The 26,011-nt window shown below is 29.1% G+C and overlaps 2 protein-coding genes across 5 annotated transcripts in view; one reads left to right on the forward strand and one right to left on the reverse strand.

Annotated features, from left to right (window-relative positions):
* Window positions 1–38, reverse strand: part of LOC108690702 (small lysine-rich protein 1) — a 2,067-nt gene extending 2,029 nt beyond the window's left edge. The window contains exon 1 of one of the 2 annotated variants that reach the window (XM_018198126.1): window positions 14–38. In XM_018198126.1, the coding sequence (XP_018053615.1) occupies window positions 14–15 (2 nt within the window). In that variant the 5' untranslated portion in view covers window positions 16–38. The remainder of the gene's footprint in view (window positions 1–13) is intronic. The other variant, XM_018198127.1, reaches the window with a different exon arrangement.
* Window positions 39–95: 57 nt separating this feature from the next.
* LOC108690701 (abhydrolase domain-containing protein 2) lies at window positions 96–15,753 on the forward strand. 3 transcript variants are annotated; one of them, XM_018198124.1, is made up of 10 exons: window positions 96–280; window positions 2,402–2,513; window positions 2,603–2,633; window positions 2,710–2,887; window positions 13,282–13,454; window positions 13,598–13,765; window positions 14,172–14,358; window positions 14,439–14,637; window positions 14,718–14,868; window positions 14,956–15,753. In XM_018198124.1, exons 2-10 carry the CDS (start codon window positions 2,421–2,423, stop codon window positions 15,123–15,125), a joined length of 1,350 nt encoding a protein of 449 aa, XP_018053613.1. In that variant the 5' UTR covers window positions 96–280; window positions 2,402–2,420; the 3' UTR covers window positions 15,126–15,753. The 3 variants fall into 3 exon arrangements, with proteins under 3 accessions (XP_018053613.1, XP_018053612.1, XP_018053614.1); XM_018198123.1 differs by lacking the exon at window positions 96–280 and adding an exon at window positions 2,154–2,324; XM_018198125.1 differs by lacking the exons at window positions 96–280; window positions 2,603–2,633 and having other exon boundaries at window positions 2,458–2,513.
* Window positions 15,754–26,011: the final 10,258 nt, after the last annotated feature.

The raw sequence follows: 26,011 nt of genomic DNA on the forward strand, positions 1-26,011 counted from the left end.
ATATATAACATACATATACGTATATTATGGGAAGAAATGCCGAGTCCCTTTGCTCCAACGGCGTGTTTGTCGCGAGCGCATACAGATGTCGGTTGTCACTTAATCAGTCGCCCGGCGGAGTTCGACACGAATGGATGTGTGATACGTGGCTGAGCATTTCGAGCCATCTGCTCCGCTCCGCGAAGCGCCGGCAAGCTGAGCGTGCCGGCCGCATAGGAACTCATATCCTGGACACGACGTACCTTCAACCGGCATAATTCGCCGATTGGATTGTCATCCGGTGAGCAAAATTTTCGGAAAAGCGAGCGGTATTTACAGTATCTCCGTCTCTTCAACGTTTTCTCATTTCATTCATCACCCAAGTATAGAACAGCGAGACGAAATGCGATTTTATTTCAGAATTATTCGTTTTCATTAACGATTACTGTAAATTTTTAGTATCGTCAAAATTTGGAAAGCATGGATCAACTTTATTCGCGTGTCTTTTATTCTTTATAGATGCTAACTAGGAATAGGAATACGTCAATGTGATTTTACAAATGCTTCGAAGCAATTCTTTGCTTAGTCAATTCTTTCTTCTGATTAGTGAATCAAATGCTTCAAAGCAATTGTAGTGAGACTTTCGGGTGCGTTCCATTTCACGTACGATGTGCAAGATTTATCATTTTATCCTGTTACATTGAATATAAAGATAGATAAAATAACACATTATGTGCATTGTGGAAACGGAACGCATCCTTTGACCGCACCCTAGAACGAGAATTGTATACTAAAACAAAAGAATTGTTCATTTGATTAAATTAATTATTTATTTAACTAAATTAATTTACTGTTTTTATTTCTTTCATTGAAAAATGCATGTATTTAAGTCATATAATATGTGATTAAATACATTTTTTATTGAAAAAAATAAAGACAAACTAAATCAATTTAGACAATGATCAACTTCTTTTTCTTAGAGTGTATTTATCCCTTTATTATTGTTATTGTCGCTATTCGTAGATTTGTCCTCTCTATTAAACCCAAGACAAGACGAAGGAGCAGACTTCATTAAAATGCTACCAACGTTGCATTGATTCAAAGAGAAATTAATAATTAACGGACATCAATGTTTGACTTTTAAGTTTTCAAGACGGGATTCGATCGGAATAATGAATCAAATTCTTTCGTAAGCAATGGAAAATAACCATTACGCGAAAAAAGAGATATTCGAATGCAAAACATTCAACAAACAATCATTGAACCAATCACGTACATCGTTCGACAAGCGAAAAAAATGCATAAATTTGATTTATTCCATGCGTTAATCGCTATCATTAATGGTGAATTCGATTGTTCGAATAATGCATACTAAAGACTGCTTCATAAAATAATTAATTTAAATGCAGTGACATAATTTAATCAACTTCGACAATAATAATAAATATATATATATGTATATATATATATATATATGTTCTATTAAAATAACGAGAGATAATATTACATCATTATTAGATATTTAACTGTTTAAAATATTAAGTCATTCGGGCTTAAATAATTTCAAATTTACAATTTAAATAATTTCACGAATCTATTTGGCTTCTTTTTTTTTATTATTAATCATTTAAAATATTTATATGCTTTTACATTTAATTTTACTAATTTTATATATACTCTGAGAAAAATTTCTGATTGAAAATGAATTAACAAAGGAGATTCAGATCAAAATTAAAATTCTAGTTGTTTCAACTTAGAATTATAAATAGCGATTTCAACTAGAAAATTCTGATTTATCCATGTTCAATCAGAATCCCAGTTAATGCCATTCTTTTTTCAGTATAGCTTTTAGTATGCTAATCTATACTGAAAGCGATCAAGTTCGCTGTAAATAAATATCGAGGAATTTATAAAAAAACTTCTTGTAAACTTGCGTTTCTTGAAGTATTTTCTGTGAACATTAATTGCCCAAGCAGATCATCCATTTTAAAATGACGTCAAAGTGTTTTAAAAATGGTTAAAATTCATTTTTCAATCAGTTAATGATTCATTTTAACACTATCGTCACTTGTTTTTCTTAAGTCGAAGAAACGCGCGATATCGCCGAGTTTATCTGCCGCTATCGATCTTTCGTATCGTCGATATAACCCTCGCCATTCCCGCTGCACCGACGAAGAGCCGGGACCGGGCCCGGGCATGCAAAACGATGTAACGCGATCAATTTTCGCCTCATTCATTGCCGATACCCTTTGTGGAGGTCAGGATGCATTCTCGATCGCGCGAGACGTCGTGCACTTCTGTCAATTTGCAGTGCTCCCCGGCATTCGCGTCGTTCTGTATATCCAGTACTCATCCGTCACGTACCTGTCATCCGAGCCCGGCGACCGGAATCCTAATAAAACTGTGTAACTTTTGTTCGCAGGTCACGAAGCATCAATCGCATGAATCACCATCCGCGACCGTCGCAGCTCGTCCGTCTTATCGGCCTTCGAAGTTTAAAAAGGAAGACAGCCGATCTCCTTTTCCAGGAAAAGGTATGATTAAACATGTCACGTTTGTAAGCATCCCGAAAGATAACGCGCGTAATATCATTGTGTAAAAGCATAAATGTTTATTTCTGAAGAAGGATCAGCGGAGGACGTGTTTGAAGAGCGGTACTTTTAAGGAAGCCGAGAGTAAAAGTACGAGGAGGGAAAGAGAGTGAGTAGACAGAGGATATACTTCTTTCAGGCGCTGGCAGCTCCTCAAGAAAGATGTCCACAGCGTTGCTGGCCCTCTTCGCCGTGATCCTGTGCATCCTGTTCAGAATACTAAATGTGAACAACGCGCCGCAAAAGCCCCTCCTCGTCTGCAAGGACCAGTCCTTCCTGACGACAGTGCTTAAGATCGCGCCGGTCATCGCCGAACCGTAAGTCTGAAAATTCATTTCACACCATTCATATGACCGGCGAGTCGGCCGTTTTTAAACACCCCGGCTGTCGACGTTCAACAAAATAAGATTATTTGTGAATTTCGAATTAGGAATAGCCGCAAAAGTGAGGTTAGGTTCATGCTGGATGCCTATGTTCCAGCATGGGTGGGCGTGTGACTTGCTGTCGTTACCTTATTGACTGAATGTTTCATATTATGTCATATAATATGAATAAGTAAATTTTAAAAATATTTAAAAACATAGTCCTTAATCTGGAACATCCTGCGTCAAAATTAAAAAATTATATCTGATGATAAGAATATATGTATGCATTGCATTCATTGATTTGTCTGTTTGATATAATGAAAAGATTATAATGATGTAAAAGAATAGGAGATGTTAATACATCTGGATAAAGTTATTTATGAAAATTGTTTGATTAATGTTGGTTGTAATTAATACATATCTGGAACTAGATTCTTATGATTCTGGAACTCTTCCTAATTTTTAAATAGTAATTTCTGGAATAATTTATGTTCCACTAGCTTATTTTTCATAGTTTAAAAAAATTCTTAAAATAAATAAATAATAAACTTTATAATAAGATCCATATATTCCTTTAGCATCAAAAAATGTGTGTTTTTACTATGAGTTAATGAAAAGATTATTATCATTATCATACCCAGATAGTTAATAGATCTCTGCCTGTTGTAAATTTTGTTGACAAAATACCAACAGAAATATAAGAAGATTCATCAATAGAATACAATGGCAGATTGACTGCTAATTAAATACAATCTGCAATTTTATAATCATTTCAATACATCATTCAAATGGTCTTAAAATAATAGACTGGTTTTTCTGCTGGCAATCTGCTGTCAGATTATCAAGATTGTCAAAAAATTTTGCTAGCAGAAAGTAAACTTAATGCAGATACGGAAAGAAATGCAGATACTGAAATACCTAAAGAACTAGATACAAATTTGAAAATAATTTGATTGGATTATCAAAATAATTATGTAGAAAATTCAAGCATGATGAGTAATGATCCAAAAAGTTTTTATATTTTAACTTGATCATTCTATATAATTATTTTGATGGTCTAACAAGATTATTTTCGGACACTTAGATACTTTAGCAAAACCATTCTTTCCATGTAACAATTTGTCATATTATTCTATCCGAATCTACTGCTACGATCAATTGCTAATATTGTTAATATTTTGTTTAGGATAGTTATCATGATAGATGTGATTTATTGAAATAAACATGAATAATAAAAAGGCTTGTCTACTTTACAAATATAATGCTATAAATAAGACTCAAGTTGGAGTTCCTTTTTATTTATATATTTATTTGCCTGACATTTAAAGGTTGCAGCAAATATATGATTTATTGAAATAGTCATCATATGAATGATGAGGATTGTTTATAATATAATGCCTTAAATAAAACTTTAAAAATGGTACTTTATTTGTACTATTTTTTTTTATTTATATGCTTTATATGATATGTAAAGGTTTACGTGTTACGCGAAGGTTGTGACAAATATTCCCATGTAGCATTTACTTATTTAATTGTAATTGCTTCCGAATGAATATAATGCCTGTTTTCTTGCGAGAAATATTTAGGATATAGATTGTTTATTGTAAGCTTTTGTTTAAATTCGTTAAGGAACACTCACGCGAATATTACGAATAGCTTATTTAAAGTGATTGTAACAGGAAATGATTCGATAATAGTCAGAGTACATACAAAATGCTATATTGAAATACTATTACAATAATGCTTATCAGATAAAAGTTAGAATGAAATAAAATTCTTATCTTTATCATTTTTATAACATTGTTGAAATCATATCCATGTAAAAGTTCAATAATCATTATCTAAACGTTTCACGTATTTGTCTGCTCAGAATAGATTTATATAGTAAAAATACGCAAGATAATGTGTGGGTTATGGAAGAAAAGTAAACAAGTTCACTGATTAATTCAAAGAAAAAAATTATGAATCAGTTTCAAAACATCTACAACATTTCTTTAGTTAATGACAACGAAGTTGGAATCGCTTACTACACAACTTATTACATTTATTTTAACAGTATGAACAATATTTTGTTTAAAAATAATTAATTAGTCAATGTCAATTATAGGCAGCCAGACCAATTGCTTACGCTTATATTCGCAATAGCTGTTCGATTAAATTTTGTAAAAAAGATTTCGCTCAAGGCTTACTCGCCATTATGGCACACAAAAAAGTTAAGAAAAATGTAAGCAGCAAGCGAATTGAATCACAGTAAAAACCATAAAGTTAATCAGTAAATATGTTAATGATTCTAAAACTGACACTCAAAAAAATTTAAGCAGTAAGAGCAAATCAACATTTTGAATTTGTTAGTGCCAAGGGTCAATTATTATGTCAATCAGAATACATTTCTTTAGAAATATATTACGGCATAATAAAATAGATAATACATAGCAGTATGTAGCAATATATTAATAATACTTAGCAATATCGTGCGCAATAGATGGCAATACATAGGAAAAAAATACTAACAATATAATAGCAGTGCTAGCATCAAAGTGTGTTGTATTACTACAATTAGCAATTATTGTACATTTTTTTTAGCACCGGTTGACTGACCTCTCGGCTACTGCTTACGTTATTGTCTTATGACTCTGTGATTTCCTTACTGCTTACGTCTTACTTTTTGTTTTGCGTGGCCTCAGATTATCATGTCAGAAGTGAGACAGCACAATATAAACTCTTGTAAATTATATTTGGATAGAAATATATTTTAATAAAACAATATTTGCAATTGGTAGAATAGACTTATCAAATATATCAAAAACTATCTTCTTGTTTTCGGGAAGAAATTAAATTATATTTATTTCTATGTATTATTATTTTGACAATTTGTCATTGCTGTGAACATAATTCATTTTGGTTTAATTAATTTTCAGGTACATTATTTTACAAAAGAGAATTTCAATATATTTTGCAATTTATCGATTATGTTGTTTTTATAATATTAAATATATATTTTTACATATTGTATATCTTGCAAAAATTTTTATTACGTATTTTCTCGCTTCGAGCTGCGATGATATAAGATAGTAATGGTAATTGAACAAGAATTTTAGACTGTTGAAAATTTTAGGAAAATAAATATTTTTTAGGTAATAAGAAAATCATAAAATTAAATATATTAAATTTAATATCGAATACTATTTAATATCTATTTAATATAGATTAATTGATGCAGGTTTTAAATTAATATGAATTTTGTTTTACTTCGTAAAAAATTATGTACATATTCATTCTAATGCGATCCCACGATGTACTTTATTTATCCAGTATGGGACGTAATCAGCGCTTCCGTGTCAAAAGAATAGCATACGTCGGCTAATATTTTTATCACATATGTACTTACATGTGTATAAGTGTGTCTAAGGTATGTTATAAAAATGCGTGCCATGTAACGCAAACTATATCATTCACGATAACATTCTGTACACTCATGTTCGCGTATCGTAAATTTTTCTTCCATTACTCAAAATACTCAAGGCCTTGATCGTATGATGCAAACGAGTAACTAATAGTATTATGTCTGATTTATGTATTACGTAACACGCGCTCTCATCAGTCTTGCTCTTTCGTTATCTTAACGAAAGATAATATGGAACTTAACTGAACTCTCGAAAAACATTTGAATTTCAACACGTAAATCTGTGTCAATATAATTTCTGGGATGTACCGAGTACTTTTATGGAGTTTCACCTGCGAGACACACGATGGAAAAGCAGATTTGCGTTGCAAACCTGTAATTTTATTAATGCGATGCAAATTAATACGAAGCATAATTTTAAGCCACCATCAAATATATCACCAAAGCTTATCGTAATGATTTTCTTTCATGCAGTTTACATTCATTCTCACGCTGTTTGTTTTCACTTCGTCATTAGGTACGTTTGAAATTCAACAACTACGTGAAAGCGAAGTCAGTTGGTTATTGCCACTTGACACCGATGTCATAGAAAAATTTCAATCGGAATGATAGAAAAGAAAAAAATATTCCATCGTTGAACGAACTCATTGATAATTATTACGATTTCTTTCCTCCTTCGGTCGCGTCGCGAGAAAGCGCTTAAGAAAGCGGAAACAATTCAAGCTTTGTCTCATACAGAAAACGGAAGTCTGACGGGTAATTTATGTATCGATGTATAAACTATTTTCATCATTAAGAGACGTCAGTTACATTTCAATTACCATGAACGAATTTATTTTCGCTCATAAAATTGAAAATTGATCTCGGCTTGCAAACGCGACGAGTGATTACTTATGCTCGAACTTGCGTTTGAAGAAATCCTCTTCGGAGCAGTTCATTGAGAAATCGCAAAATTTTCCAACAATCACTTGTATACCCCGCTTTTATTTCTCTTCGTAGGAGAAGAAGCGGCAAAGAAAACCTAGAAATCTATAAAAATATAGATCCCAATGCGTGCGAACGTCGTACTATCCTCGTATTTGATCACCACTTTGCGTCACGGAAATCATGCCATCCGTGATACACACGTACATACAACACATGCACGCTCGTCTCCGTTTTGTGAGCGAACGGCACGAGAAGCGAGTTCTTTCCTCATCTCATTTTCCACTGTCTTCCTCTTTCTAATGACTACATCGCAATCATTGTGAAACGTTCCCATGCTCATTATCACTCGGTCGATTTCTTTCGACTGCCCGTTCTTGCACTTCCGCATTTCCGCCGCGAGAAAAAATCCTTTCTCCCGCACGTTTTTCCCTATCTTGCTCGATGACCTGCTTCTGATTTCGCGACTCACAGTCTCACGTGAGCGCGACAAGTTTAATAAATTATCTATCTGTATACACGTTTCATGCCGCATATATAATACTACCGGTGGCCCACACTGAACTTTCCAATCCAGGCCATTTAATGTTTTGAGTGTGAACAGATACATATATTATTACATGATATTTCGTAATGTCTTGATTGATGTTCACGCTATACATTAATCATATATTATATATACGATTACGTAAAACAGATATATCACATCGTATCATCGATGGCTTGGATGGAAAGTTACGCAAAAATGGCGTGGCACAGTTATATGTTAAAAAATTGGAAATAATCATAGACGTAATAGATTTCCTTCAGCATCTGTGTTCCATTAGAAAGAATTGAATATATCAGCATCTCTCTCTCTCTCTTTAATTCTATCATCTCTTTTCAACTCGATAATTTAAAGAGAGAAAATGATACGATTCAATTTATCTCTTTCTAAATCGATGACAACTTCATAGGAATAAGCAGTCTATTCTTATTATGCTTATCAGTACTTGATTAATTATGATGCTTAAAATAATTTAGGTAATTTTATGTTTTTCTTTGAGAGTCCGTGATGACGCTGGAGAAATGAGCGAATTGCGAGAAACAATACTTTATCATTTTTTTCATTTATCGATAAAAGCCTCTTGGCAACGCAGATGTATTATTGCTTCGTCTATCATTTTGTCAGCGTAAACAAATGAAATTTTTTTCCTTGATAGAGTTATTCATGGAATTAAACGTTTATCATTTGAATAATACCTTGACATTGCAATAGTCTTGAAAGCGTGAAATTAGCAAATTGATAGTCAATTCATACATATGATGCGTTCGGGGAGACACTATTAGCACTTTGTCATGCTATCTTCGTTGTTTATTAGATGTAAAACAAAGATAGAATACATAAATAATTCTAACAGCGTCTTCCCGAACGCACTTATACATTTGAGTTATTCTATTTATACCTGTTTGATATAACTAATGACTGAAATTTGTATATTAATGCGAGAGAGAGAGAGAGAGAGAGAGAGAGAGAGAGAGAGAGAGAGAGAGAGAGAGAGAGAGTGAGTGAGTGAGTGAGTGAGTGAGTGAGTGAGTGAGTGAGTGAGTGAGTGAATTGATAAGCAATATTTTAAGGCTCTTGAGTAGCCAACATATGATTCAAAATCAAGCGGCCTGGCGAAATGTGGCGAAATCGATAGCCCCACACACACACAAGCACGAGCACGTACATGTTCTTTCGCCGCATGTACATAGACTCGTGCTTTTGTGTGTGTGTGTGTGTGTGTGTGTGTGTGTGTGTGTGTGTGTGTGTGTGTGTATTAAAGCGCGTGGAAAAATGACGTTTTGATGACGAAATTTGTGTTGCATACTATTTCGTTATTATTTGCTTAATTATGAAAATGTGACGTGTCTCGTACTTATAAAAGTCTTAAAAATGGGCAGAAACTATAGTTGTTCTTGAATTTTATACGTAAAAGCGTATATTTCATTCATTTCAATAGTTGTTCAAACCGTGTGTTTCCGAAATTAGGCTCATTTTATCTGCCTGACTAAAGGAAAAAAAGACAGTTTCTGCCCTTTTTTACAGATATTTCAAAGCAATCTCGTCATTTAGATTTATCCAAATTGTCTTTATTTACAAATGGCTTGCAGCATAAATTTATGTATCATTCCTCACTTCTGATTCCAACATGGCCGCAATTACTCAGGAGCCTGAAAATTGTGAAATTTGCAAATTGATAGCGTCTTATATATGTATAATATGATTATATGGAAAAAAACACAGCTGAAAACTTCACTGATTCAGCAAATCTACAGTTGTAATATACAGACAGTCAATTTTCTATGTTAAAATAGCAAAATGGACAGCTGAATAACATTAGCAATTTGTTAAATAATTAAATCTTCTTAGTTATTGATATTGAATTCGCATAATAAATTATAAGTTTGCTGTACCATCCAATTAATTTTTTTTCCGTGTAGATATTTTCGCAACGAAAAACTTTATGTTGAGAGAGAATATTTGAATGTAAAGAAAATATTTAATTCAATAATAATAATAATTTATTTTAAAAATAATACAATTATTCATATTTTAACATGTTTGGTGAGACAACAAAGTAATCACCTCAAAATGCGGAATTGTCTGGAATGTCTGGTCTTTAGTCATGATATTTTTATTCATTCATGTCTTCGTATATACTGAATCTATTCGTTATAATGAATGACTAGAATTTGCATATTGAAGGAGGATAGTAAGATACTCTTTTATTTTCATACTTCTACTGTCAAGAAATAATTTAAATATCTATTCTATTCTAATTGTACCTATATAACGAACTAATAAAAGAATAATAGAAGAATAATTCTCGATAATACAAGTAAATAATTTATCGAAGTTATATTGCCAAAATTTGAAATTTTTTAATAACCTATGAATATCTATACTTAAATGGAAATGTCAAACAATGCAACAAACAGTTTAATAAATATATAAATAGCCATTTCGATCGATCCAGGGATGACCATGAACTCTAACATGCAAATCGATTTGGAATGCACGTGTTCACTTCTTGATCAAATTATAGATAACAAAACGCAAGAAATACTATACATATTGATTGTGTTTGAATTATTTGACGTTTTAAATATGGAAATCAAGAATAAGTATATTTTCGGCATATTACGGCACTGTTTTATTTAGTGGTTTTTTATTGCCATTTCTTTTTTTTAAGCTGTTTGTATTTTTCCTTTATGAAAATAAAATATTGAATACACTCACTATATTTAAAACAACATTAAATAAAAACTAATCTCAGCAAATTTTTCTTTAAATGCGCGTCAAAACGTGCGTCATCTTTCACAAAATATATAAATATAATTAAACATTTAATAATATTCGGTATTAATTACATCATTTTTCAAAAATAGAAAAATTATTGACCAATTCAATATACATATCTATGTATGTGTATATTATATACATATGTATATTATATACATATGTATATTCGATAAAAGCGGCATTAATTTCGCTGGTATAATCAGATATTATTTCGACAACAAAAATCAGGTTTTAAAAATTTAACATTTATATGATTATTGCGCACTTATATTACTTTAAAGTGACTTATCAACTTATATAACTTGTGCATTGCAATCTTTTAAATGTTACGCTTGATTGAACGAGAAAATCTTGAAAAAAATAAATTGCATAATTTTTTTCAAGTATTACAGTACAAAAATATTACATTAATATATTATACATATGTATGATATATTAATGTAATATTTTCTAAAGAATTATTTCTAAAGAATTCTATAACATAAAATAATGCAATTTATTACAGTTTCGATTTTGTTAATTATTTTACGTGTACAAAAATTATCACATTACTATTGAATACGATTGTGAAATAAATATAAATAGAAATCGCACAGAATTCTCGCGTGATTTATCGTCATGCGTCATGCACCGAAAATCGGAATCGTCATAATGGAAAATCATCGTTATGGAAAGAGTAGACATCTGTTTAGCATTCGAAGGTCCATATACCCTACTTTTCCCTATCGCGCTTAATTCGCGCAATGACTTCGCAGCCGCAACGAGAACACAATATTAACACATTTCTCTTTGCGTTCACAATGACGAATTGTCACGTGCATTGATTGTGACTAACATGTTAGGATTTTACGCTACTCATTGCAAGAGAAAAAAATTTTGTTTTGACTTGCAAGATTTGAGAGAGTTTATAATAATAGGTCTTCTCTCTTCTTATTCTGCAATTTTAGTCACGAAGAAAGATCAGTTGAATAGAAAGCAAGATAGAATAAAAACAAACCACAAAAATATCCGCTGGGATTTATTGAACGAATAAAGTTCAGGTGATAGCAATAAAATGTATTATAGTATATTAAGAAATACTATCGTATTAAAGAAAAAGTTTTAAGTCTTCTTATCTTGAAATTAATGATTGCAAAATTACTCAAGGCAATTCAATAAGTTATTCATTGTGAGAAGTTTGAAAAATAGCGCCAAGGGAGTTCAAATGCATTAACTAAGAATCAATTTCAAGTGTATAAGAATGTCTTTCACTTTCATTCGCAGCAAATTCGCGTGACGGACTTCCTGATTTCTTTTTTCAATGAATTTAAAAGATCGCATTTTTCTCATTAAAAATTTTTTTAATTGAATTTTTTTTTCTACGAATAAGAAGCGAGTTTTTACCGAGTCAGTTTTGCTTTGAACAATCGATATTGTTACCGTATTCTATCGATCCATTGTCGTGCAGCTTTATGCATTCCTGTTATTAAAATGCAATTCCATGCACTATTGAATTAATAGTCAGTGAATTATACCACAACTAGAACTATCATTTATTCTTTGGCAGGTATAATTGCATATGTGATTACGTGAATAATTAGATGCTACTACAATTTATGAACAGCAGTGAAAGCTGTAAAAGAGACTTGAAAGACTTTGGTTTCAAAAAACTTATATGATCTCCTTTAATGAGAAATTATCGTAAATTTTGATATTATTAGCGTTTGCTTCTAATAAATAAAAATAAATAAAAATAAATATTTCTTTAGCTAATTTTATTTTCTTGTTATATTTCTTGACAGAAATTCTTTTCTTGTCAATAACCGCAAATTTTAGCACTAATTTATGTTACCGTACAAAACTAATGAAAAATATTGATCGATAATACTGATGTATATTCATATGTATTTCTTCGAATAATGAGCAATAAACTTTTTTTCGTAAATTCGTTTCATCCAGCACTTTATTCTGTACTCCACTATATAATCCACACTGCGACTTCTTACTATTATCTACAAACGAATTTAATGATACGGCACATTTTCATCAATTTATTTTGTCTGAACACTGACGTGCATAAAAATTCATTTTTAATCTTTTTTCTGTTCTAAAAAATTATGTATATTTATAAAACGCATAAATTAAAAATGCAAATGTATTTTAATGAAGATGTTTTTATCTATTTTAAGTGTTGTCATTTGCATTTTAATTTTACAGCGATAATTAATGAACAAATTTTCATTTTTGTTATTATATTTGACAATTCTTATTAGCATATTGGAATACCAACGTCGTAATTACAAAATAATAAAAAATCGATTCGAGCGAAATTTATATCTCAACTTTTTTTTCAATTGTTCAAAATTTACTCAATGTTAATAGAATAACATAAAGAAAGTGTACACATAAATAAGGATGGAATTTAGCTCATCATTGTCCTAAGCGGGACGCAGTGGATTTAATATTTTTGGAATGTAATTTCTGAAATATTTAAATTAATTTTATCCTATTCAATAATTTTTGCTGCAATATTTTCTTAAATTTTAAGAACTTTAGGTATTCGATCATAAAAGAATGACATAAATAAAATAATAATACGCCTGCATCATAAGACTTTATACTAACCTTTATACTAACTATTATTTTGAAGAGGAATTTTTCATGTTTCGATGAAGATAAGCAAATGTAGTCGTAATCCTTGATCTGTTTTAGATATAAACCAACGAGGTTGTGGGGTTTCAGCGGACACGTACAAACTATCGTCCACAGCATTATAGGCCGTGTTCGGTGTCCTTGGCCCATTGGAGAACGTGTATACATCGGTCTTCCCGATGGGACTACCCTTACGTATGATCTTTATCAACCACTGACTAATGGACATGAAGGTATTATAAATTAATAATAAAAATTAACAATTTTTAATTTACAATTAATTTATATTATTTTTTCAAAAACGTTTTAACTGTCTTTAATAATGAAAAAGTTGTTTTTCAAATTAGATTTCCTCAATTAATAATTTTTATTCTAGATGACATAACGATAGCTATCTGTCCTGGTATTGGCAACAGCTCGGAGAGCGTGTACATTAGGACATTCGTGCACTTTGTGCAATGTCATGGATATCGATGCGCAGTACTTAATCACGTCGGGGCCCTTTCAAGTGTCAAGATTACAGCACCCAGAATATTTTCTTATGGTATGTGTGACAATCGATAAAACTTATCTTACTAGGACGAGGTGATCGATTGAGGAAAATTGGCGGATAGTAACTACTTCCTATGTCGCGCGAGTATGTACACATCGCAAGAATGTTAAATTATATAGCTATAGAAAAACCTACTCCGATGTAGATTCATGAAACTTTCCGGGTTACACTGTTAGTACGTCTTACAATTGTATTCATAAATGTGATTGATATAATCGATAAAAAAATTTTTCAACAAGAATGATGAAGAAATTGTAATCAAAATTATGCATTTATATTTCGCATTCCGTATCTATATCTTTTTTCTTTAAATATATATTTCTTAAATAAAATTTTATATATATTTGTTTACAGAAATGCTTTTTTTTATTTTACAATGTGCATTTTATATAAACAGGTCACACGGATGATTATAGCGCGATGCTACAACATTTAATAGAACAACACCCTAACACCAAAATAGTTTGTATCGGATACAGTTTAGGTGGCAATTTAGTAACAAAATATCTAGGAGAACGCGGTTCCAACAAATTGCCTAATATTATAGGAGGGATATCGATTTGTCAAGGATACAATGCTCTCAAGTAAGTAAATGGATATCTTTGATTTACAATTAAAATGAATTGATAAGAAGAATATTATTTGCTGCATACGTTTTTCACAGGGGAACGAAAATTCTATTAAATTGGCAGAACTTTAGACGATTTTACCTCTATGTAATGACTGAATCAATGAAGAATCTTATTCTAAAACACAAAAATATGCTTTTGTCCGAGGATGTAAAACAAAGATGTAATTTGAACGAGCGAGACATAATTTCTGCTGCAACGTTACCTGAACTGGATGAAGCTTATACGAGAAGGGTAAGTTTAATTTTTTTCAAACACACAATTATAAAATTTAAATAATGAATCCGATTTTTATAAACTGTTTTATTGTTTAGGTACACAATTTTAGGTCTGTGCAAGAATTGTACAAGTGGAGTAGTTGTCTCTTTTACCTAGATAGCATTACAACGCCGATGGTATTCATCAACGCGTTAGACGATCCCATCGTGCCGGAGGTGTTATTAAATCCAATCAAAGACCACGCGGGTAAATATCTAAATATGTAGTTTGCATGTATACGAAAATAAATAATAAATAAAAATATACTAATCTCTCATATTTTTTTAATTTCAGCAAATCACTTAAATACATTGTATGTGGAACTAGCTCATGGAGGTCATCTAGGTTTTTATGAAGGTGGTCTTCTGTATCCAAATCCTATAACATGGCTGGATCGAACCCTAGTGTCCCTTGTGGGATCTCTGACTCTAGCGCACGCAGACAAGGCTCTTAAAGCCTCTTAACCCAATTTAGTTTGGTCAATGTATTTATGTTATTGGATATTTATCGATATTGTGTCACACATTCTGATGTTGTGAGATCAAGCACTGTGCACCTGATTCACATTTAGATAATCGGAAAGATTTATAACGATAATCTGCAACAAGACTACAATGAAAATGGAAACGGCAGATTGTAATGAATAAAAGTATCTGGTACATGCTTTGATTGTTTCACGAAGTGAACAGACAGTATCTTTCACAAACGATTCAGAAGGAATAAATGATAAGCGCGACTGTAAAATAACAAACGTTTGCTCACTAACATTTTTTAAATTGAGTATAGTTCAGGAAAGCTAGCCAAATTGCGTAATTCTTTATATATAGTAAAATTTTATTATGCAATGTGGCACAATCAAAATTAGCTTAATTATTTGAAAAAGGGAGTAGAAACGAAATGAATTTTCAATATTTTACTAAATACTAACGCTTCTTTCTCAGGGATCTTCTATAGGGCAACAATTTGATAGTAGGACTTTCAATGATCCTTAACAAGTTACTAGAGATGCTCTGTATAAGGATTCAATCATGAATACACGTTGGATGTGAGTTTAATGCAATACAGAGTTTTGTGTACTTTTCACTAAAAAAACTTGTATTTATGTATAATATGTATTAATATAAGATGTATATCGACTTAAAACATATTTATAAGCACATCGTAAATGTGTTTATTCTAAGACCAGTATTCATAATGAGTTCTTATATTTAAGATCACTTTCAGTATAGTCTTAAGATGTAAGAGCATGAATTAATCACAGAGCCGTATTAGAATCTTGAGACATTACTTAATATAGTCTTGAAATAAGAACGGATTCTATGAATATCGACCTAAGATTATTAGCTTTATCGATATGGAAGGTTTACCGCTGTTGTATATATAATAAATGATATACGTTATTTAATCCGGAATTGATAATAATGTTAAATTTGCAAGGAATCCTATTAAATCAAATTCAATATTTAAGTCTAAAATATAAGTGAAATTGTAAGTACTTGAGTGTATACACGAAATTTTGTAAATAATACATTTTTAGCTAAAATTACAGTAAATTACTACGAAAAATATTGAGTTTAACAAATTCAACATTATTACTGCCGGATTAAATGTAAATATTAGTTTACAAGGTTTTATGCAAGAGTATAACAGCTGTTTCTAACATAATTTCCGACATTGAGTACGAATCTATCAAATGTCATTGAAATGTTTCCATCTGATTTTTGAGATATAAGAAAAGACTTTCCAATATATACATTAAAATTTTATTGAAATTAGAAAACAATTTAGAAGTGTTGAGTGTAATTTTTGTTTTTTTTTTTTATATATATAACTTTGGAGCAGTTTTATGTATGAGAGTTCAGCAGTAGCAAACACGTTTTAGTTCCAATATCCCTGCTAACATTTCACAATTATCATATTCAATGTTCGCCTTGCTCGTCGTTGTCGCAAAATTATTTGGAAAGAATTGGGTGTGAATGCTGAAAAATATAAATTTTTACACATATATGCAATATGAGACAATACTATTTCATAATAATTTTTTAATAGATTTGTTTTTAACGGTACTACATCAATGTACTATGTCTTAAAAATTCGATTTAATGGATTATTTTTAACAGCAGATTCGAACTCAGCACTCCAAAATATATTTAAAAAGTTGTTCCTTCTTTGCACTTAAAATTTGTAAACTGATGTAATTTGTTTGCATCATAATATGCAAATTTATTTATAATATCAAATAGGAGACATCTTCATCATGATCAAAATGCGATTGTATTCGTATTTGATAAATGATATATATTACTTAATTGTGCAGATATTAATCATTGTGAACTATATCACATGTCGAATTATTTTACAGTATATTATAATATACTTGTTAATTATTTGATTTAATGTGTTCTTACTCTGATGCAATGATGCAAATGTACAATAATTGTATTTCATATATTGTGTTCACGAAGTTTAAGTTTGATTAAATTTTAGTCCAGAATTGTATAATATAACAAATTAATATTATATCGAGTGATTATATCGTACATTTACCGTGATAAAAAATACCAAATATTTCTTAATTTCCCATTTTATACTCCATATTGATAAAGTTGATATACAATAATTTCTGATGTCAGATAATATATTTCAATTTGTAGATTTATTAATATGTCTGTGCCGATCTTAAGATTTAACTGATATTTATTTCCTATTGTAGTTTAATGATAATAGTTTCTTAAACGGTACTAATGATACGGACGATTTCACATTAAATTAGGCAGCAAAGAAGCGAATATTTTAGTTCTTTCTAAACTTATTTGCATTTGTATATAATATATTTATTTAAAACTTTAATGCCATAATGATAACGCTTTCTGAGATATCAAACTTTGCGTATTTTGATATTACAATATTTTTGAATAACGTTCCAATTTCTAAAAAAGATAAAAATTTCAATTTAACACATAAGATTCAAGGATCAATTAACCAACTTAAAATGCATTTATTATACAAAATAGATTTTTAAATAACATTTCTATTTAAATATACTTTCTTGAGATAATAATTCTTTCTTCTTAAGTTTTTTCTTTTTTTCTTTTAAAATTAAAATAATATTTCTCGATTTAAGATAAGTCTAAATAAAAATTGTGATTTTTAAGAATTTTCTTTTTAAATAAAGTATAATTTAATGTAGTATGTGTAATCTAGTGTTAAAACAAGGTTTGATGTTTTTTTAATAAGCAGCGTAATCTTTTAACAATGAAATGAAAAGTAGCAGTTAGAGAAAATTTAATAATTTTTATAAGTTATATTTCTTCTAGTTGTCTAAAAAAATATAATTCATACAATTGATATAACCATAAACCATATATCTACAAAAATCGGATTAACATTCTAGTAATATAAGTAAAGAGCTACGATATCAAACGATTCGAACAATAAATTTGAAATATATAATTATAAAATTAAATTTTTCTTTTAACTGCTAAATGTTTGCTAAAAGACTAGCATGCAAACAGCATTATGTAAACTTTGCTTAACAATTAGTAATATATAAACTATGCAGTTTTTTATTTCTTAGCGAAATTAAAATAATACAGTTAGGATTTACCTAGTTGCACATTTCAGCCGATTTTCAACTTGGTTGATCGGCATTTAGGCTGCACGCGGGTTGATGAAGAAAGGAGCGAGAACCAAGAAAATCGATCGAAATGTGCAACTAAATACCAACTGAAGTAATATAAACAATTTAAATAAATTATGTTTTTCTTCTTTGTTTCTTAAAACTATTCTAAGTTTTCTGCTTTCCACACTTTAATTTTTATCATGACATATTTTCTTCTCTCATTTTCTCTTACTCTATTATAAATATTGTTAAATAAATTTATTAAATAAATTTTGTGTGAAAGTATAATTTTTAGTTTAAACATGTATTAAAATCGAAATTATTCCACTTTTCATGGGATTATTACATATACTATGATTCATAGCTGAAATACTTCTGCAAATATCTTTCCGATGAAATATATGTAAAAGAATGCGTTATTTTTTTATTTATCTGATGTTTTGTTTTTAAACATTTTGTTTCCTTTTACTGTGTTTGGAGTCTGAAAAAAGTTAGTACGTAATAAAGAAAATATAACATTTATTAGATAATTCTAAATATTTTAAATAATTTTTTAAAATAATTATTTGAAAAAACTTCATTGTCAACTAAAGACAGTTTACAACAAAATTATTTTTTATAATCAAATATTATCTTGATACATGAACGCCTACATGCATAAATAAAGAATAAATGCATAGGAATACATAATCTTGTATATTTAAAAAAACATACGAGATATAAAATTACAAAACTCAGAAGAGAATGATTAGAATAATTTGCTCTACATTATTTATAATAATCACGAAATCACACGAATTACTTTTTATGTTATTAATTGTGGGTACAACATTAAATTTTATTTATTTTTTGAATATTCTCAAGATATATCTTCTCATTCTTTATTTCGACTTATTTTCAAAAACTGAAAAATGTAAAAGGTATATTTTTGAAATTTGCAACTTAAACTTAAAAATTCGATATTTTTTAAAAAGCACCATGATTACGACACATTGAAATATATTATAATATACAGGAGGTTCCAAATTTTTTTCCATATCGTTTGTGGGTAGGTAGATTGGACAAACTGAAAAATCAAAAAGTTTGGAATCCTGTATATTATAGTAGTATAAGTTTCAATATTATATGCAATTATAATAAATTTTGATGGAAATATTCTCGTTCATTTTCTCCTATTTAACGTGAAATGTTGTATATCCATTTGAAAACAACTCTTACAACCTTTTAATTACAATCTGTACAACAGCAGAATAAAGCTGATCATGTTTCTGTTTAAACTATTTATTTTATACAATAAAAAGCGATTTATATATGATATACCAAATCGACCAAATATCGTAGATTTGAATATTTATTTTCATGGTAATTTATTCAGAAAATTCCAATCTACAATATCAGAATAATGCAAACATTTATATTTAGTATGACAAATTAAATATTCAAACTCTTTTTAATCACTTGAAAGCAATCTCTACAAATATGTCAAACTATTATATACTGATACTATTATATATATAGTATATATAGTATATATATATAGTATCAAGTATCAATAAATAAATATCACTTATAAATTTTATTTATACAATTTTGTACAATTTTGGAAAAATAATGAAAGAGACAATAAGCTTTAAAATATACATAAAATTGAATAATTAAATATTAAATATTTTTTATTCGCAAAATTATTCTCGATTTTTGGATACATAATGTATATTTATTTCTTACTGGTATAAATATACCTTTGTAAAATTCGATGATAGAATTTTCTCTTTATTTATAAACATTTTCCACTTATCTGTATACTAAATTGATCTTGATACAAATGTATACACTGATAATATCATACATTACTCAAAATGTAAAATTAGTGAAATTTGATATATGTATTGAATGTAACAAATGTTATAACTTATGAATATTTTAATGTTTGTTATTGACATATATATGTTACAACATGTACATATATATGTTACATAATTTTGAACATCCAAAAAATCATAAAAATGCAAATTTCTTTAGCAAAAATAATTCTACGTAATGAGAAAAAAATAAAAATGTACAAATTGAATTAAGAGCTGTTTAAAAATCAAGAAACAATGATTTCACATATAATTTCATCGTTAAAATTTTATCTTTACTGCGACTGATAGAATTTAAAGTAATTATACAATTTGCATGACTAAACGATTTTTCACATTAATCAATTCTTCTTTATGTTGTGATATAAATTGCATTTGGAAGTTAATGGCAAATACATACATTTTTCTAACTATCGTATTATTTAATAACGACAATTTTGTTTAACAGAATGTATATTCTGGTCGCCATTACATGTGGCTATATGTGAGATTTTATCTTACATATATATCTGTATACGCATTCTAGAATATAAGGGAATAGAGAAAAGATTTATTGCTAATCGCAAGACTTAAATCGAAGCGCATAGGATGATTTTATTGAGCTTGTAAGAAAAGAAATTTGTTATTTTATCTTACCATTTAATATCAATTATCGTGTAAGCGATTACATGCGATTTTTATCAAATATCATCAGTGCACAGTTTCAGACATTAAATTGAATTTCACGAAAAGTCATATCTTCTTTTATTAAAAATTTTTAATGCATAAGCTAACAATATTAAACAAATACTACACAATTACATAAATAAAAAGTATTTACGAAAACGAATGCTTTCAAATAAATGAGCGCAACTATATATTATTGTATCTTGATTTTAATTTCGACAAAAAGACTGACATAATCGGAAAAATTGATTAATATAATTAAATAATTATATACATGTACATTATATAATTATCTTTATTAACTATTATATAATTATAATGAAGAATTCAATCAATTTTCTAATGACAATTTACATTTCATGAAAGCATTTTTGAACTACCTATGTGCACCTTGCACAACACAAGCAACAATCTGTTGCGTTTTTTAAGATTACAATATTTTGTTTATAAGACGACGAATGATATTTTTAAACAAGCGTTTAAAGACCAAGTTTAATCTGAGATAATTACTTTTTCGAGTGTCACATAAGGATATCTCTTTATTTGTATTTTGTATACGACATTCAAATAGAGGAAGTAATTATGAATATACGCAATATACGTAACTCGGATGCTTCTCATTCGAGATACAAAGATAAATCTCATTAAGTTACGTACACGAATGTAAATTATTTTGTATAACGACACAATATAAATGTTGTGTGATATAAAGTGTGACATAGAATGAGTTTTCCTTATTGTTATTTCCCTTTTACATTTATAATTACATTTATTAGCATGTATTCAAGGATATACTAAGCAAAATAAATTTAACACGGCATAGAAACATTATTTTTTAAGGAGTGCATGCCTATAATGCCGCGTATATTGTACATAATAAGATTTTCTTTATAAATTTCAGAATACACAAAAGTCGCTGAACAGCATTATAAATCGATGCAATGAGTAGTTCGTGATTCTTCTTTTATGCAATTTGAAATTCCTTGAAAGAAAGTGCTCCAATTTTCTAAATTCTAGTAACACCGAGTGTGCATTGACATGTGCATTTTATAAATAGACTGCGGATATTTATGCAAAATACTTAACTGAATATTAACGATCAGACAGTTTTAGTCGATCGTTGTTCGTTAAAGAGTTATTACTTTATGCAAAATTTGCATTTTATGCAAAATATTCAGTTAAGTATTTTACATAAAATATTTTACATATTAAATATCGCAGTCTATTTATAAATATGTTTGAAAAATATAAAAAACTTAGTATTTATTATTAGATTGTTCGAAAAGTTCATAGAGACTTTTAAAAGATGGCAATGGTGAATTTTTCATTTTGAGTTTACATGTCCCATTTAATTATTATCCCGGATTAATGCTTAGCATTTCTGTCTTTCTCCTTCTCTCTTTTTCCTCTCCTCTCCCTCATCTATTTCTTTTCGCTCTCATTTCTAGATTCAGTAATTATTTTTTTGTTGACAGTTTATTTCTGGAAATGGTATTATACAAGGTATATGTTGTTTAAATTGCGGAGAAAAACTTTTTATTGCCGCTCGTATAAATATGTCAAGTTATATCAAATTTACAATGAGTTTTACATATTTTTTGGAAGATGATGCTTCAACGTAAATGTTATAATAAAATTTGTGCGAAGTATCGCTTATTCTATGCGATTTTTTGAGTGAAGTATCAAAAAAAATTTATGCTATTTACGGAAATAGTGCGAAAGTAAGCAAAATGTAACAGAACGTCGGCAAATTCAACCAGAAACAGCAGATCAATATCAACTTTTACTTCTGTTTTTTCGATAGAAATCGATTATATAATGATAGCAGGTTGTCAGCAGAAACCGAGCAATGTTTGCTCGCGTGCTTGCTTTGCTTGCGTGTGAGATAATCTAACGGCAGAAACCAAGCAAAGTGCAAATCCTATTCGATATCTGTCGTCAATCTGCTGACATATTTCTAACAACAGTTTGTAGACATTATCAGATATTACAGACTCTGTGAAACTTGTCTTTTTTTCAGAAATTGGTAGCATACTTTGCTTAAAATCTTCTACAGACTTGGCTATTTAGAATCGTATAAAAATAACTTGCTTAATATATACATAGAGATTTTGAGTTAAAGACCGGAATTGTTCAAAGAGACAGCTGTTGATAATGAAATAAAGTTTCTTAATGTAAGACATAGCGTATAAATAACAAATTTCTTCTAACAAATAAGCATGCCGCTAGTATCTTATATATCCTTTTATTTCAAAAGACTATTGGAGTTATTATAATATAGAATTTTCTATAGAAGAATTAATTTTTTATCATAACTCATGTCTCTTCATTTTTAAAAACGAATATATGTTATAAATATACATTATTCCTAATTCTCATGTAAGACTGCATTCCGTTTCACATATGATGCATCATTTGTTCTTGTTTAACATTCGGTGAATAACAAGGTTAAATAATGCATCATACGCATCATGCGTAAAACGGAACGCAATCTAAATTTTTTGCTTAGAGGAAGTGCTAAGAGGAATTCCCCGCTTATCGGCAGAATATTTTTGTATTCTGCCAAAACTAGACAGAAATGAATACGATGTATTCATTTCTAGTTTATTATAAGAATATGAAAAATTGATTTACTAACTGATATAATTAATACATCGAACTGTCTAATTTATTAAATTGTTGAAATGCGTCATAAGCAGGTGTTTTTTTTTTTGTAGAGCAAGCATGTTGAAATTATGTCAATCTGTAAATTAATTTTTCATATTATTACTTTGATAAAGTAGACAGAAATGAATATTTATAATGATAATGAGTATTATAACGAATTTTTTCTACATTAACGACACTACTATGTTAATAATATATTAACAGATAATACATTGATATGACTCGAGCGCACCAAATTTTTTCTTTATTATTCGAAGAACATAAAAGTCAACAAAAAATTAAAATGATATCAAATGATTTTATTTTGATGTTAAAATCAATAAGCAGTTAAACTTTGTAAAAACCATCATTTTGACATCGAAGTACGCTATTTTGACTTTCTCTTGACTTATTTAGTGTGTTCCTTGAGTATAATTCAATTGATTACTTTAATTACTTTTAGTTCATCTTATATGTCTAAGAGTTAATCTATTAAGTCTTTTACAAATAATTTTTTTGAAGTCTTCTTGCATTCATTTTATATCCATATTTTATATCCATATTTTAACAATTAATTTTTGAATACTTATTCAAATTATTTATTAAGAAAATAAACATTGTTTATTTTAAGAAGACTATAATATTCGATATTTATTTGTATATTTAACGTATATTTATTTTTCTTTTAAAAAGAATTTTTTATAAAAAGAGATTATAATTAATTGCTTAAAATTTACAATCAAATAAAATCACATGTTTAATTCATTATATTATTAAACGACTATTATTAACGACTAAACTCAATGATAATTCGATTATAAATGCATTGCTTGTCATTTGTATGTATTATATTAAAAGTATTATCAAAGACATAAAATATGGACTTGCGCTATTCGTATCTAAGGCTGCATTCCACATAACGCTCGCAACGCTCGCGAGCACCATTTGTTTTTATTTAACATTTGATAAACAACAAGGATGGAATGATTCCACAAGCGTTATGAACGTTAAATAGAACATAGCCTAAATAATATATAAAATGTGATCAAAAATGAGAGAAAGAAAGCATAAAGAGATAAAGACTGGCTGTCTTCGCATTCTACTTCTTCTTTCATTTTTGTCAATCAATTTTATACACATAGAATGGCATAGAGTCCATGCTCTATGTTTTTGAATATTCGCATTTAATTAAATATTTATTTATATTTTTAATTAATTTCACTTTATCACGCATTTTATATTGCTTTATATTAACATCTTCTCTTTTATCTTATCGTCGGCATATGGCTTATATTTGCTTTAGGATCATTATGATAATTTATTATCCGATGCATGTATACTGACTAGGAATTATATTCTTATTTTTTCATCACGTGAGATAAACATTTTGGAAAAACAACATCTTTCTTTATGATAGTAATCTAGTATTAATCACGATTGATCTATTGTTTTGGAATTTATCTCTTACAGAATAATTTTTATATATTATAAAATATATTTACATTTTTTGTAGTTTTATTAATGAGAAATATGGGAAATTTAAAAAGAAAATATATCTGATTATTCATAATGCTTTTTTTTTGTTTTATGAGTGTGGAGTTTACCTTTCAATAAACTTCAGCTGACTGTCTTAGGGTCGGTTGTTCCATCTTTTGATACAAATTTTACTTGTGAGATAAATCTGATAATCCGCGCATGTAGTTGGATAATCTTGCTATTTATCCAATAGATAAAATTTACCAAAAGATGGCCCTTACTTTCTTATTCTCTCATGTTTTCACTTTTTTGTTTATCTAGGTAAATTACTATATAGTTTATTAAAGATGGAACAACTGACTTTAAAAGAATGAGAGAATAAAGTCTAATTAATATATATTGAAAAAATGAAGTAATGATGAAGAATACTTACGATACTTATTATTAAAGCACCTCCATGTAATATGGCTAACGTTCACCAGCATTAGTAGTAAATATCATGTATGCACATAACATACATAATAATTATTCATATTGAATGTAGGTCAATATTTAGCGAATGTATAGAAACTTGGCATATACATTGGCCATATTTATCGTTTTTGTAGACAGTTATTAAACTGATCTGGAATGCATTTTTCATTGCCAATTTTAAATTCTTTCGCCGCTGCGCCGTGGAGAAAAACGATTTCAATCAATCAATGAATTTGTAGCGAAAAGTAGGCGATCTTTCTTACCTTTAATAATACCTAAGCTTCATAAAGCCTATACCTCTTTATAATATCACTATGTTAAATATGTCAGTAGTAGCACGAAATTTCATTAATTACAACTTGAATAAATTTACATGAATTTACATGAAATTAAACCGATGCGCAAATCGCATATGTGGGATCGCGCATTTTGAACTTCTATTATAACGCTTGATTTATTTGGATTGATTTATGTAAATGGTTAATGAACATGTGGCGTTGATCGTCAACAACGCAGGTGGTCAATGAGTACCAATGAATTTATCGGTCAGGTTCCTCTAGGTATAATGATGATTCTTGGTAAGAGTCATTCAGTGGAGATCGAG

Source organism: Atta colombica, unplaced genomic scaffold (assembly GCF_001594045.1).
Source record: "Atta colombica isolate Treedump-2 unplaced genomic scaffold, Acol1.0 scaffold35, whole genome shotgun sequence".
NCBI classification, from domain to species: Eukaryota; Metazoa; Arthropoda; class Insecta; order Hymenoptera; family Formicidae; genus Atta; species Atta colombica.

Coding starts and splice junctions, on each gene's coding strand:
- LOC108690701 (XM_018198123.1), top strand. CDS start 2,176: ATGCAAAACGATGTAACGCGATCAATTTTCGCCTCATTCATTGCCGAT. Junction 2,325..2,401: donor CGCGTCGTTCTGTATATCCA/GTACTCATCCGT, acceptor TTTTGTTCGCAG/GTCACGAAGCATCAATCGCA. Junction 2,634..2,709: donor GAGGACGTGTTTGAAGAGCG/GTACTTTTAAGG, acceptor TACTTCTTTCAG/GCGCTGGCAGCTCCTCAAGA.